General features: G+C 34.6%; 2 protein-coding genes across 3 annotated transcripts; both read right to left on the reverse strand.

Moving 5' to 3' along the window:
* Positions 1-2: 2 nt before the first annotated feature.
* Positions 3-3,839, reverse strand: LOC129567830 (transient receptor potential cation channel protein painless-like; the record flags this gene model as incomplete). The annotated part of the gene is made up of 4 exons (XM_055445186.1): positions 3,724-3,839; positions 2,825-2,896; positions 2,030-2,185; positions 3-1,943 (listed from the first exon to the last, which is right to left on the reverse strand). Coding segments are annotated over exons 2-4 (2,160 nt in total), but the record flags the coding sequence as incomplete, so codon positions are not given.
* Positions 3,840-5,609: 1,770 nt separating this feature from the next.
* Positions 5,610-9,987, reverse strand: LOC129567651 (transient receptor potential cation channel protein painless-like). 2 transcript variants are annotated; one of them, XM_055444758.1, is made up of 5 exons: positions 9,918-9,987; positions 8,907-8,966; positions 8,640-8,822; positions 6,413-8,481; positions 5,610-6,293 (listed from the first exon to the last, which is right to left on the reverse strand). In XM_055444758.1, exons 2-5 carry the CDS (start codon positions 8,943-8,945, stop codon positions 5,918-5,920), a joined length of 2,667 nt encoding a protein of 888 aa, XP_055300733.1. In that variant the 5' UTR covers positions 8,946-8,966; positions 9,918-9,987; the 3' UTR covers positions 5,610-5,917. The 2 variants fall into 2 exon arrangements, with proteins under 2 accessions (XP_055300733.1, XP_055300735.1); XM_055444760.1 differs by having other exon boundaries at positions 9,514-9,985.
* Positions 9,988-12,021: the final 2,034 nt, after the last annotated feature.

Genomic DNA, 12,021 nt, shown 5'->3' on the forward strand with positions numbered 1-12,021 from the left:
TCATAGCAAGCCAAAACCTGTACACATCCTATGAAATTCGTTAGTTCAGCTTCCGATTTAATCGTCTGCGTATCGCTCACCGCCAAGCCGTTCAACAAATTCAGAAGAACAATTATAACAATAAATACAAAAATCATGAAAACGATGCAATTAAAAGCGTTTTTAAAATTGATGCTTGCAGCGTCGAATTCACCCGTGGACATCACCAACGTCTTCATGATTGACAGCCCGAGATTCGAGAATTTATTGAAGTCTTTATCGTCGTTGTCACTACTCGTGTTTCCTTTTGCACTGTTCATACTCTCTTCCAATGGCTCATTTAACAATGTGAAGAACGAAAGAGAAAATGCCAATGGAATGATGGCATACAGTAACAAACTTTTCAAGAAGCTCCAGCTTACCGTTTTCAGCATAACGTAGTGAGTGCAAAAAGACCAAAATGGCAGTGACCCAGCCAGAAGGAAGATTTCTATTGCAATCAGTAAAATTGATGAAGCTGCAAAAATACGACGCCAAGTATCTGAACAAATATCGGACAAAACCAATGTGACCAGCACGATCATTGCCCATTCAAAGTAATTTTCTGAACACTTTAAATAGATGTACGGCGAACAATTAAGTTGCAATATTTCCCGCACCGCGATGTGAATAGTTAACAGTAATATGATCACACGCATCACGGTATTTTGTTCATGGTAGTTGTAATACACCAAAATATATGTAATAGTGATAAAAGCGTGCAGTGCACACAAGAAGAAATTTACATAGTAGAATGGTGCCATTCCTTTCCATTTCAAGGACAGGAAACTTGCAATAAGTGGATGCATTGTCAAATGCTTGAGCTCATTTGATTTTGACATGTATTCAATCACACCCATTTCATCAGCAATACTCTTTATTTGTGAAGTTGCGTCTGGAACTAGGTTTTTAAAATCGAATTCAATTTCGAAACTTGTATCATTCGTTTGTAAATCATTGGCTGTGATACAACTGTCAAAGTGTTCCTCAAGCACATTGGGATCAATACGTGAGATTGTACAATCACTCCATACATTTTGCCCACCAATGAAGGCTCCTCGTTCTAATAGCTCATGAGCTGCTTTAGATTTATTCCACTGAATGGCACAATGAAGTGCGGAATGATTGTATTCATCTTGCAGGTTAATATCAATATCTGGATGATCCAATAGCATTTGCAAACATTTTTCGTAATCGACGTTCTCTGATGCCTCGTTTCTGGAATTTAGCACAACAGTATGCAACAGTGGTGCTGAGTTTACATCCAATTCTGGTGTTTTTAATAAGATATCCAACGATTTCCAGTGACCACGATCACACGAACTTTGTGCCGGCGACAAAGCATCTTTTTTGGTGTCGTCAACGAAATTTACATCGGCTCCTAGTTGAATCATTTTTTCCAACGCCGTCACTAAATCTTCATGAGCAGCAACAGTCATAAGTGTTTCTATGCCCACGGAAGCAGTAAACAGCTCTTGAAGCATCTCTTCACTTTTTTGAGCTTGCTTCAAGCCTTCAAGGAATTCCTCCACTTTCTTATTCTTCAATGAGAATAGCAGACGAATGAAATCCCATTCTTCGTTGATCTGAATGTTATTTGGCAATTTTAAGTTTCTCAAAATCACTTCTTGATTGGCAATATTCAGGTGTGGATTCTTTAGGATAAGCTCAATTGGAGTTCTATCTTGCCAGTCAGGCAACTCCACGCTGGCGCCGCTTTGAATCAGCAGTTTGACACACGGCAAGATGTTTGGAAAACTATCATCGGTTATTTGTTCAGTAAGGACATGTAATGGCGTCAATTTAAAAGAAGAATAAACTGCATCCACATCAACACTTGGATATTTTAGCAGAGCGGCCACATTCTCTTCGCAATACGATACGGCAACAAAAATAATTGGTCGTTTATTGACTTCGCCATTCAACTGAAAACGAATCACATACATTTATACAGGTTAAGTTTGTTATTTAACTTTAGGGAACAAACGGCAGAACAAACATATATATTTACATCAGAACCGGCTGAAATACACACGTCAATAAATTGGGCGCTGCCTGGCGTTCTGCAAGCCACTTCAAATATTTTACGTTTTTCAGCTTCTGATACTGAATTTAGTGCATTGCGGAATGAGTTGATATCACCACGATCAATTGCATTTACTAGACTCTGGCGGATTTGAAAAAAATATTTATGATAATTGAGTATTATTAGATATTCGATCTTTAGTAAAAATACAGTACGGATAATATACTCAAAATATACGTTTTTAGTAAAAATTGTATCTTCCTGCTAAAAAAATATAATATTCACCTAAAATTGTGTCGCTGAGCATAAAAATGGGAATACAGATCTGTTACAGCAACAACCGAACATAAAATATTGTTCCCTAAAAACGTTACATGAATTTCTATCCAATGCGAGTGCAACATGAGCTAATACTGTTTCTAATGCAACTCATGTTACACTCACGTTAGATGGAAATTCATGTAACGTTTTTAGGGAACAATATTTCATGTTCGGTTGTTGCTGTAACGGATCTGTATTCCCATTTTTAAGCTCAGCGACACAATTGTATTACTTGACATGATATTTTTCAGCATGAAAGGAGCATCTTTTTACCAGAATATAAATAGAACACTCATCGAGGTGGCAAGATGGCAATATATTTGAAGGTGAAAAGATTCCGAAAAATATTATGGAAATTTTACTTGAACAGTATATTTTAGAAGATACAATTTATAATCAAAACGTATATTTGGAGCATATTATCTTTACTGTATTTTTTACTTGAGATGGTTAACTTACATTGTAGTCGCCAGTGCATACTAACGGAATCCCTGCCATTTTCAAGCTTAGAGTCCCTGTCATTTATCGAAACTGTAGAAAATTTTAATTGAATAAATAAAATCAATTATATATTCATTTGATGAGACTTTGTTTCTATATTGTGTTATGGGATTATTTGTGTTTTATTCCACAACTATCAATTGACATCAAAAAGACATTGATTCAAAGAAAAAATATATTAATTTTCCTCTCGATATCGTACGAGTTTCGAGCGAACTTATCTATGATACCGAAACATTTCCCTCGTAAAAAACAACTACTGAAATCATAAACTGACCACTGTTCAGATGTGACAGAAAACACACTTGTGACTACACTCTACATTAAACCACTTATTCACTCATCCGTGTTGTTGCATGCATTCGCAAGGCTGCCGTATGAAATCAATGAAAGCAAGTCGAATAACTACTGTAAGAATTGATTATTCATTGGCACAGTAAGAGAATCAAGTAAGCACTATTTACTCATTCACAAACAGTTTATATTAATGCGTCGTTAACCCGTATTGTTAATATCGCATAATGTCAGTATAAGCTACTCTCGTTCTCTGTTCTGTGAATTGATGATGCGGCTATTTGCAATAAGCACGTAAAACTATCGTTAGATAGCCGTACCAATGATCGTTTCGAATATAACAGCATTACGTGATATCGATTCAATATTATTGAACCGCATTGGTTGTGGACACATTGATTGCAAACTCACTACTGTTCTACGATTGATCACATCGATCCACACTTTTTGAATGCAAAATAAAATACAGTAATAGAATTGAACAAACGACTGAAGGAGCGAAGAGAATGATCAATAATATCTTAACCAAATATGGGTATTTCATATCACTACACTAAACTTACCTTGACCACAATCAATGAAAATATTTAAGCCGCAATTTTTTTATGATTCAACTGCCACCCACACTGCTGACCAATTCAATGCTTCTCCTTCTACTATCTAAGTTAAACTGTCAGAGCATATATGGAATGTAAAAGATTTCAAACACTGCCGTCCTTTGCGACTACAATTACAACTTTTGCAACCGGTTCTTATTCGTCTATAAAGAGGGGATGAAAAAACCGATTGATTTATGTATATAATTGATAATATAATCTTGATTGAAAATAATGAAATTTACATTAAAAGTATCCATAAATTCAATAATTACAATGGTTTTGCTTCAGCACAACAATTCATTAGACTTAGTGTGTTTATGTATGTTCCGGGTAAACATTCGCGTTTCTAATTTATGCATCTCATAATGAAACTTATAATCCTTGGAGAAAGTAAATAAAAATACGATAATCGAAAAGAAGAGAAACTGAGCGAAATATACAAATACAATAGAAAAAAAATCATCTCTTGAATGAATTACAAATGATTTTTATAAAAAGTTTTAAATAGCATGTTGCAAAAGTGCCTCACTGTCATTTTGTATGAAAATTCTACAAAACGATTTAAGCGCTGTTCGTATGATTACATGACGGCTTTCATTTGAACTAATGTGAGGTACATTTCAAAAGTAAATTGCAACATGCTATTTTGCGTTTTTTCATGATTTCATGAGCAAACTTCAGCTCACCAAAGATGAATGCTTTGCATTAAATTACACGTAAAAATAATCAAAATAATCAAGTAATATTTTGATTTGTTGAGGATTTAGACTGCAAAATGAAAATCGCCTCTAGATGAAAAGAATATTTTTCTAATATTGAATTACCCAAGCTCGCCGGACGTGAAATGTTCCAACGCCCGACGGGCCCTTCAGAATCGAAAATTCCATATATCCCGAGCACCAAAGCTCGGAAGTCGGGCAAATTTGTCACTTTCGAGCCGGTGGCGGGCGGGTTTCGGGCCAATTGTTCGGTCCACTTGCAACCTTTGTTTCTAAGAAGTATTTTAAGAAATTTTGATATTTTTGCCGATGTTTTTTTAAACTCCAGTTTGTAATTTGAGAGATTTTGATTACAGTTGCCCATAAGCAAAAGGAGGAAAATAGTTTTTACATCATTTTGGCGTCTCCACTCTCTCCGTCTATTTTTGCTTTGAGACTTGAAGTCTCAAATGCAAATCTATATGGTGGAAATGGAGACGTCAAAATGATGTTTCAAATGTACGGGAGACTATCGTCGTCCTTTCGAGAGGATTGACCATGAACAACTTCAATTATGTTATTGCCGATGGATATCTATGACAAAATTGTTATGACAAAAAACACTTACCCTAATGAATACAAATATCATGAAAACCACGTAACTAAAGACAAAGTTTTTTTTTGAGTATAACTGAAATCTTGAACATTTCTGATGAAGAAAAAATCTTGGAGCTTCTGTTCACTTATTGGCATTGACGATTGAACAAATTAAAAAAATAATGTCTCAACGGTAAGTTTCAAAAAAGGGGATCAAATCATTAGAGCGAAAATGTAATGCGGAAAGTTGAGCGGAAAAATATGGATGATGAATGAGCGGAAAAGCGATAGCTATATAGTAAACTATAGTGAACTATATAGCTATCTCTTTTCATTTGACATTTTTCCTCTCAACTTTTCTGTATGACATTTTCGCTATAAACCCCTCATATGTATGATTGACTCTGCTTATTTGCACCTCATTTTTTTTGTTGAGTATAAATACACATACAAACATATAGAAAGGACAACCAAGCTATTTTTGACATTTGTCGACCAAGCGGACTAATATCGACTCCAATTTCTTTTTCGATACCATAGAAAAACAGAAGTAAATTTGTCGTCAGTATTTTCGTGTATTTTCGGGTTTTTCTGAAACTCTACAAAATCGTTTAAATTGCAGATAATCAGTTTCATTTCTGGTAAATATTGAGAGTGATTAGTACATAAGATGACAGAACAGTTTTTATTCCGCTATCTTCCATAGAAATGAATAAATAAAAGGCCGCTCAGTAATGAAATTTTGAAATTTGCTGTACTATGTCACAAATGTCTTACATTTTTTGTTGATATCAACAATCTCCCACATTGAATAATGACAACTTGTTACTTTTCTCATAATTATAAAACACATATGATTTACTTCATTTCTTCAATAGGTCATTCAATCTATTTGCAATCGTCTCTAATGTCGTTTCCATTTTGGTCATTCGTTTATTGAACTTTTCTCTTTCTTCTTCGTCAAGTTGTTCTTTTGCATTCTTTTCCAATACTTGAAAGGCAAGTTTAACGATCTTCGAATCCATACGAGTGCATCGATTGGAACACGTTAGGTGATGTATACATAATAGAGGTCTAAGATTATCATCAGTTTCATTAATTTCTCCATGATTACTTAAATCGGGAATTAGAATTTGGTTATTATCGTTTGGTTTGATTCGAATATGATAAACCGATTTTGACTCTTCAAATGTGTCGTTGTCCACACAAAATGGGGAAATTTTCAAGAATGTTGGATAACTGGGAAAAAGAATGAAATAGAATACTTAATTGTATAAGATCATTTGAATAAAAATGAATTGTCTTGGGAATTCGAAATTCGTTGCTCGAAATGAATTCCCTTAGTAAGAGATTCTTACCTGGTAGCTAGTACACCTTCATATCGAGCTAAAACTTGTGCTCGTCTTATAAAATTCGTTAGTTCAGCTTCCGATTTGATTGTCTGTGTATCGCTCACAGCCAAGCCATTCAACAAATTCAGAAGAACAATTGCAACGATGAATACAAATATCACGAAGACGATGTAACTAAATGCGTTCGTTCTGAAATCGATGCTGGCTACGTCGAATTCACCCGTTGACATCACCAACGTTTTCATGATTGACAACCCGAGATTCGAGAACTTATTGAAGTCTCCATCATCGTTGTCATCATTCATTTCTCCTTTCGCACTCTCTTCCAATGGTTCATGTAACAATGTGAAGAACGAAAGTGAAAATGCCAACAGAATGATGGCATACAGTGAGAAACTCTTTAAGAAGCTCCAGGTAACCGTTTTCAGCATAACGTAATGAGTGCAAAAAGACCAAAATGGCAATGACCCAGCCAAAAGGAAGATCTCGATCGCAATCAGCAAAATGGATGCAGCTGCAAAAGTACGACGCCAAGTGTCTGGACACACATCGAACAAAATCAGCATGACCAGTACAACTAACGTGCATTCCAAGTAATTCTCTAAACTCTTTAAGTAAACGCATGGTGAAAATGTGAATTGATACATTTCTCGTGCTGCGATGTAAATGGTTAACAAAAAAATGACCACACGCATCACATCCTTCAGGGAATTCGGTTCATGGTAGTTGTAATACAGTAAAATATACGTAACGGTGATCACAGCGAACAATGCACAGAAAATGAAATTGATATAGAAGAACAGTGCCAAGCGATTCCACTTCAAGGACAGAAAACTAGCGATAAGCGGATGCATCATCAATTGCTTGAGGTCATTCGATTTTGAAATATATTCAATTGAACTCATTTCATCTGCAATGTTGTCAGTGTGAGAAGTGTGAAATGGAACCAAGTTTTTAAAGTCGAACTCAATTTCAAAATTATCGTCGCTCGTTCGAAATCCATTGGTTGTAATGCAACTGTCGAAATGACTCTCAAGCACTTTTGCATTGATATTTGAGATCGAGAGCTGATCAAATTCATTTCGCACTCCAATGTAGGCTCCGCGTTTCAGCAACTCAAGAGTGGCTTTAGTGTTGTTGAATTTAACCGAATAATGCAGCGCTGTACAGTGAAATACATCTTGTTGATTAATATCAATATTTCGATGGTTCAATAGGATTTCGAAACACTTGTCGTAATCGATGCTCCTTGATTGTTTGTGACCGAGGTTCCTAACAATGGTCGGTAACAGAGGTGCTGAATTTAAATCCAATTCTGGTGATTTCAACAATATTTCCAGCGATCTCCAGTGACCACGAATACATGCACATTTTACCGGTGACAACGTATCTCTCGTTGTATCAACAAAGAAATTCACATCGGCCCCTAATTGAATCATTTTGTCCAATGCCATTGCCAAATCCTTTGCAACAGCAACAATCAGCAGCGTTTCTCTGCTCTCCGACGCAGTAAACAGTTCTTGAAGAGTTTCAGGGGTCTTCTCAACTACTTGCTGTAACCCCTCAAGAAATTCACTCTCTTTTTCATTCTTCAGTGATAGAAACAGACGATTGAAATCCCACAGTCTATTGATTTGAGCGTTATTTTGTGATCCATTCGGCTTTGGCGCCAGTTCAATTTCCGGTAGTAGGTTTTGGAGTAACGACCGTGCTTCACCATTTCGGTGAGTGTCAATGTCCACTTCAACCACATTTTGTAGTAAATATCTCACGATCACTTCTTTATTGGCATTGTTTAATCTTCGATTCTTTAAAATGTTCACAATTGGAGTTATTTCACGTCTGTCCGGTACATTCACATCAGCACCATGTTGAATTAGTAGTTTGATACACGGAAAGACACTTCGGAAGTTTTCGTCAGATATTTGTTCAGTCAGGGAATTTACAGGTGTTTTTAACACGGAGCATTTTGCATTCACATCAACACTTGGATCTCTTAGCAAGGCTGCCAAATTTTCTTCACAATGCGACTCAACCACGAAATTAATTGGACGCTTATGCAGCTCGGGGTTTAACTAAAAGAAAAAAAAACAGTCATTTTTTCATTGGCAAAAACATATAGGTTCAAATTATTGGATGGAAAAAAACTTTTCGTATTGATTTGTTGATCAAATTGTCATCACGAATGTAGTTCACTCAAAATTCATGACACCATTTCATTAAAAACACATACCTTATTAACATCACAACCGGCTAAAATACACTCTTCAATGAATGGGGCACAGCCTGGCGTTTGACACGCCCGTTCGAATATTGTCATCGTCGTGTCGATTTCGCATTTTTCAACTTCGGTGGGTGAGTGTAGCGCACGTCGGAATGAATCTATATCACGACTTAATAGTGCGCTCGCTAGACTCTAATGGGATTCAAAGAAACGTTTTATTACCGTCGAAAAAACGAAAACAATTGAATGTTATTCACAAATTCAAGGTTAACTTACTTGATGGTCACCATAGCACACTAACGGATGTTCTTCCATATTTGTAATTTCGTCTGAAAACTGAAGAGAATTTAAATTTTATTACTCTTTTCTTATTATGAAGTTGTATTACAACAACAACAACAATGTAACACAATCAGCACACAGATGTCAACTAATTAATATATTTAGCAAAGAAATTATGAATTCACTTCATGAATACTCAATTGTGACTTAATAAATATCGTACTAATGAAAGTAAATCGAATATCTAATCCAACAAAGCAAGAAAAACGTCTTTTAATTGCTATTGCACAATGCACATTCACAATTGAACGAAATGCATTGGAATAGACTCAATATTGCTTGGTTTATCAGTTAATTCAATGATAATTCAATGAACTAGAACTACATTGCCGTGCGTGTATTGCAAACCATAATATTGTTTTCAGCTTTTATGCCAGTTGAACCTGGTCTACAAGAAGAATAACAGAGAATTATTGCTCATATTTTACCGTCCTACATAAAAATGTACACATTTTAGCTTTGTTTTATAGAATTCCATTGAATCGACCAACACACAAACCACTCAGAAAACATATATTTTTCATATGATTGTTAAACATACTTTCAACGTTAAAGCCAATCGATACTTCGTTCACATTTCTACCAAAAATGTGAGTTCTTTGCTTCAGTTCAATTTTCAGCATTGGTACCAATTCTTTTTTCTATATTTTTTTCCATTTAGCTTTGGAAAAACACTCAGAGCAGCACAATACTCATATTTCATTGCTCAACACTCCTAAATTCATTTGACACGAAAATGTTTTTTCACTGGAGAAAAAAAAATGACGCAATTTGTGTGCGACAGTACTCCAAGTCCGCACGAATTGGTTCCCTTCTAGGTCAAGTGTACGTTAAAAAATTCCAAATGGAATTCGATGAAATTGATAAAAAGTATATATTGGTACTGACTGTAAAAATACAATACAATTGAAACAAAATATCGAAAAAAAATATCAAAAAACCTACAATTTGATCACAAAATTCACATCAATTTATCGAACTGTTGTTTCATGTTAAAAATACAAAACTATACTGCGAGGGTAGTTCGCTTGATGAATACATAAAGCCAACACAATACAAAAGCTAATGCGTGTAGAGAAGTGGGAGCGTTGCGTGGAAAACGAATATAATTCATAATGGCACTGAAAATATTGCGGATAAACTACGACTTCATACATGCACGCATATTTTAGGCAACGGAACTGTTTCATGAAATATTGACGTCTTTAATCAATCGCTCAAAGTACAGACATACAACAGTTTAATCTTAGAATTTAATAACATTTCACAGTAAACCTACAATCGAAAAGTATTTATTGTTCATGTTAACTTCAGACACAATCGATTGCTCAACATCATGACGCCGGCAAGTCTCATCCTGGTCAATGAATGACATCATCCAACGTACATCCATCCATTGATGAGAAGCAGGGGAGCATATCCATTGTTGACTTGATTTCTGATATCAACCATACAGAAACATGGAAAAAACACATTATGGTTTGGACTTATTGCAAATAAAATGATAATGAATCGAAACGAAATTATTTTCTTCTCTTGTTTTTGATCACTTTTAGTTTTTCAATAACCACACGAGCAGTGTTTGTTTTTTAGATAGTATCTATTTTTAGATAATTAGATTAGATAAGATAGATAATTAGAAAAGTTATCTAATTATCTTATCTATATAACTTCTAATTTTGATCATCTAATCTGACATGTATCTGAATTAAAAATTATTTAGCGAATATCTACCTCATAGATAGATAGATACAGAGAAAAACCTCCCAAGGATAAATTGACACATTTAATAATGGGTGAAACGAAAAACGTCCTAAAAACCCAAAAATCGTCCTATAAATTATGAAAATCATCCTAAATATCACAAAAATCGTCCTGACAAAATACAAAAATAGTCCCGAAAAACTACAAAAATCGACCTAAAAGACCCTAATTTCGTCCAGTACAAAAAACATCTTAAAAAACCTAAAAATGTCCTCAAAAACCCAAAAAACATCCTAAAAAAGATTGTGTTTGTTACAGTATATTTTACTGAGTTGTCCCATTGCCATTGAAATATATAATTAAACATACAGTTACTCACAAAATTGTTCAATGTGTCCAAAACGCATATTTTCTATATCGCATGAGGCAGATATGGCGATATTATCGTGTGATACTTGCTTACGTGCGTCTCATATTCATCATATTTCGTCAAAAAAGAAACATTCGGCTACGTCTATTCGTAATGCTCAATTTTATGTTACAAAATATCGCTGATAACATTTGATGCTGTCGTTATTACAATCCAAGGAATTCCCGTTCATTTCGTCTATTCCACAGTTCTCTGTTGAGTCACGCTTTAATCATCAAAATAAGAAACATTTTCGTTAGTTTTATCAGAAAATGATTTCATTTTTGTTATCAACAACAAACAATTTCGAAAAAAACAACGAAAATCATTTCCAATGAATTTTTTAAATTTTTTACCAATCGAAATGATTTTCGTTGTTTTCTTCGAAATTGTTTGTTGTTGATAACTAAAATGAAATCATTTTATGATAAAACTAACGAAATGTTTCTTATTTTGATGCTGTAGAATTGAAGAAGGAAATGATTAAAGCGTGACTCAATAGAGTAAGCAAGTATCAAACGATAATATTGCCATATCTGCCCCATGCGATATAGAAAATATGCGTTTTGGACACATTGAACAATTTTGTGAGTAACTGTATGTTTAATTATATATTTCAATGGCAATGGGACAACTCAGTAAAATATACTGTAACAAACACAATCTGTTTTTTATGATGTTTTTTGTATTATTTTTCGGACGAAATTAGGGTCTTTTAGGTCGATTTTGTTATTTTGTCAGGACGATTTTTGTGATATTTAGGATGATTTTCGTTATTTATAGGACGATTTTGGGTTTTTTAGGACGTTGATAATTTTACTTCATTTTTGTTTATTCATTTTCGTCGTGAAATAGACTTTTATTATATTTCAAGAGTAGTGCATATTCAAAAATCGTCGATAATATTCGGTTTCGTCTTGGCGTGGAAATTAAAGA

Source organism: Sitodiplosis mosellana, unplaced genomic scaffold (genome assembly GCF_009176505.1).
Source record: "Sitodiplosis mosellana isolate CC-2019 unplaced genomic scaffold, AAFC_SMos_1.0 Smas_scaffold_12, whole genome shotgun sequence".
NCBI lineage: Eukaryota > Metazoa > Arthropoda > Insecta > Diptera > Cecidomyiidae > Sitodiplosis > Sitodiplosis mosellana.

What these genes read in the sequence shown, in the direction of transcription:
- LOC129567651 (XM_055444758.1), bottom strand. Translation starts at nt 8,945, where the DNA reads ATGGAAGAACATCCGTTAGTGTGCTATGGTGACCATCAA. An exon ending in CCGGTTGTGATGTTAATAAG is followed by an intron (nt 8,482 to 8,639) that starts GTATGTGTTTTT and finishes TTTTTCTTTTAG; the next exon opens with TTAAACCCCGAGCTGCATAA. An exon ending in GAAGGTGTACTAGCTACCAG is followed by an intron (nt 6,294 to 6,412) that starts GTAAGAATCTCT and finishes TCTTTTTCCCAG; the next exon opens with TTATCCAACATTCTTGAAAA.